Below are 548 nucleotides of genomic sequence, written 5' to 3'. Positions count from 1 at the left end.
CCGAGGGGGACGAAGGATGCAAGGCAACGGGGGGCGGTGGGGGGGGGAGGGGAACGGGGAGTCAATGCGACGGACAGGAAAGGACCCACGCCAAGCTGGCCACTCCATGCCGGGGGGAAACCAAACCCCCGAGGCAGGGAGCACGCACTGTGCCATCGAGGTCCGTCAGCCAGGCGTCACTGGCCCCGGCAGACAAGCGCCGCAAGACCGGGTCATTGACGTGGCGGAAGACGCGCGCCAGGAGAGCACCGGAGCTGCTGGCCGGCACCGCGGGGGGGCCCGCGTCCGGGTCCTCCTCGGCGACGGCCGCATCGGGCCGCGGGCGGTTCAGCAGCACCGCGTAACTGGTGGCCCGGGGGCCGGCCATTTGAAGGAGGTCGTCTCGCCAGGCCAACGGCACAAGGAGATCCGTTCGCCCATCGCGATCGATGTCCCCTGTGCCGGGGAAGGGGGGCATGTTAGAGGGCATACCGGCAGCCGGGTGGCAAGATCCGCCCCCAGGGCGATGCAATGGGAGCCACGCAAAGGGTGGCCAGAAGCGGAAGCGG

General features: G+C 70.4%; 1 protein-coding gene across 1 annotated transcript; it reads right to left on the bottom strand.

The window, feature by feature from the left end:
- Positions 1-61: 61 nt before the first annotated feature.
- On the bottom strand, positions 62-457 carry H696_06202 (hypothetical protein; the record flags this gene model as incomplete). Its single annotated transcript, XM_009499946.1, has 1 exon — positions 62-457. The coding sequence occupies one exon, from the start codon at positions 455-457 to the stop codon at positions 62-64; it is 396 nt and encodes a 131-aa protein (XP_009498221.1).
- Positions 458-548: the final 91 nt, after the last annotated feature.

The sequence above is a fragment of the Fonticula alba genome (assembly GCF_000388065.1).
Source record: "Fonticula alba strain ATCC 38817 unplaced genomic scaffold supercont2.29, whole genome shotgun sequence".
NCBI classification, from domain to species: domain Eukaryota; order Rotosphaerida; family Fonticulaceae; genus Fonticula; species Fonticula alba.
Note: the sequence above shows the minus strand (reverse complement) of the source record. Positions and strands in the feature narration are given on the sequence as shown.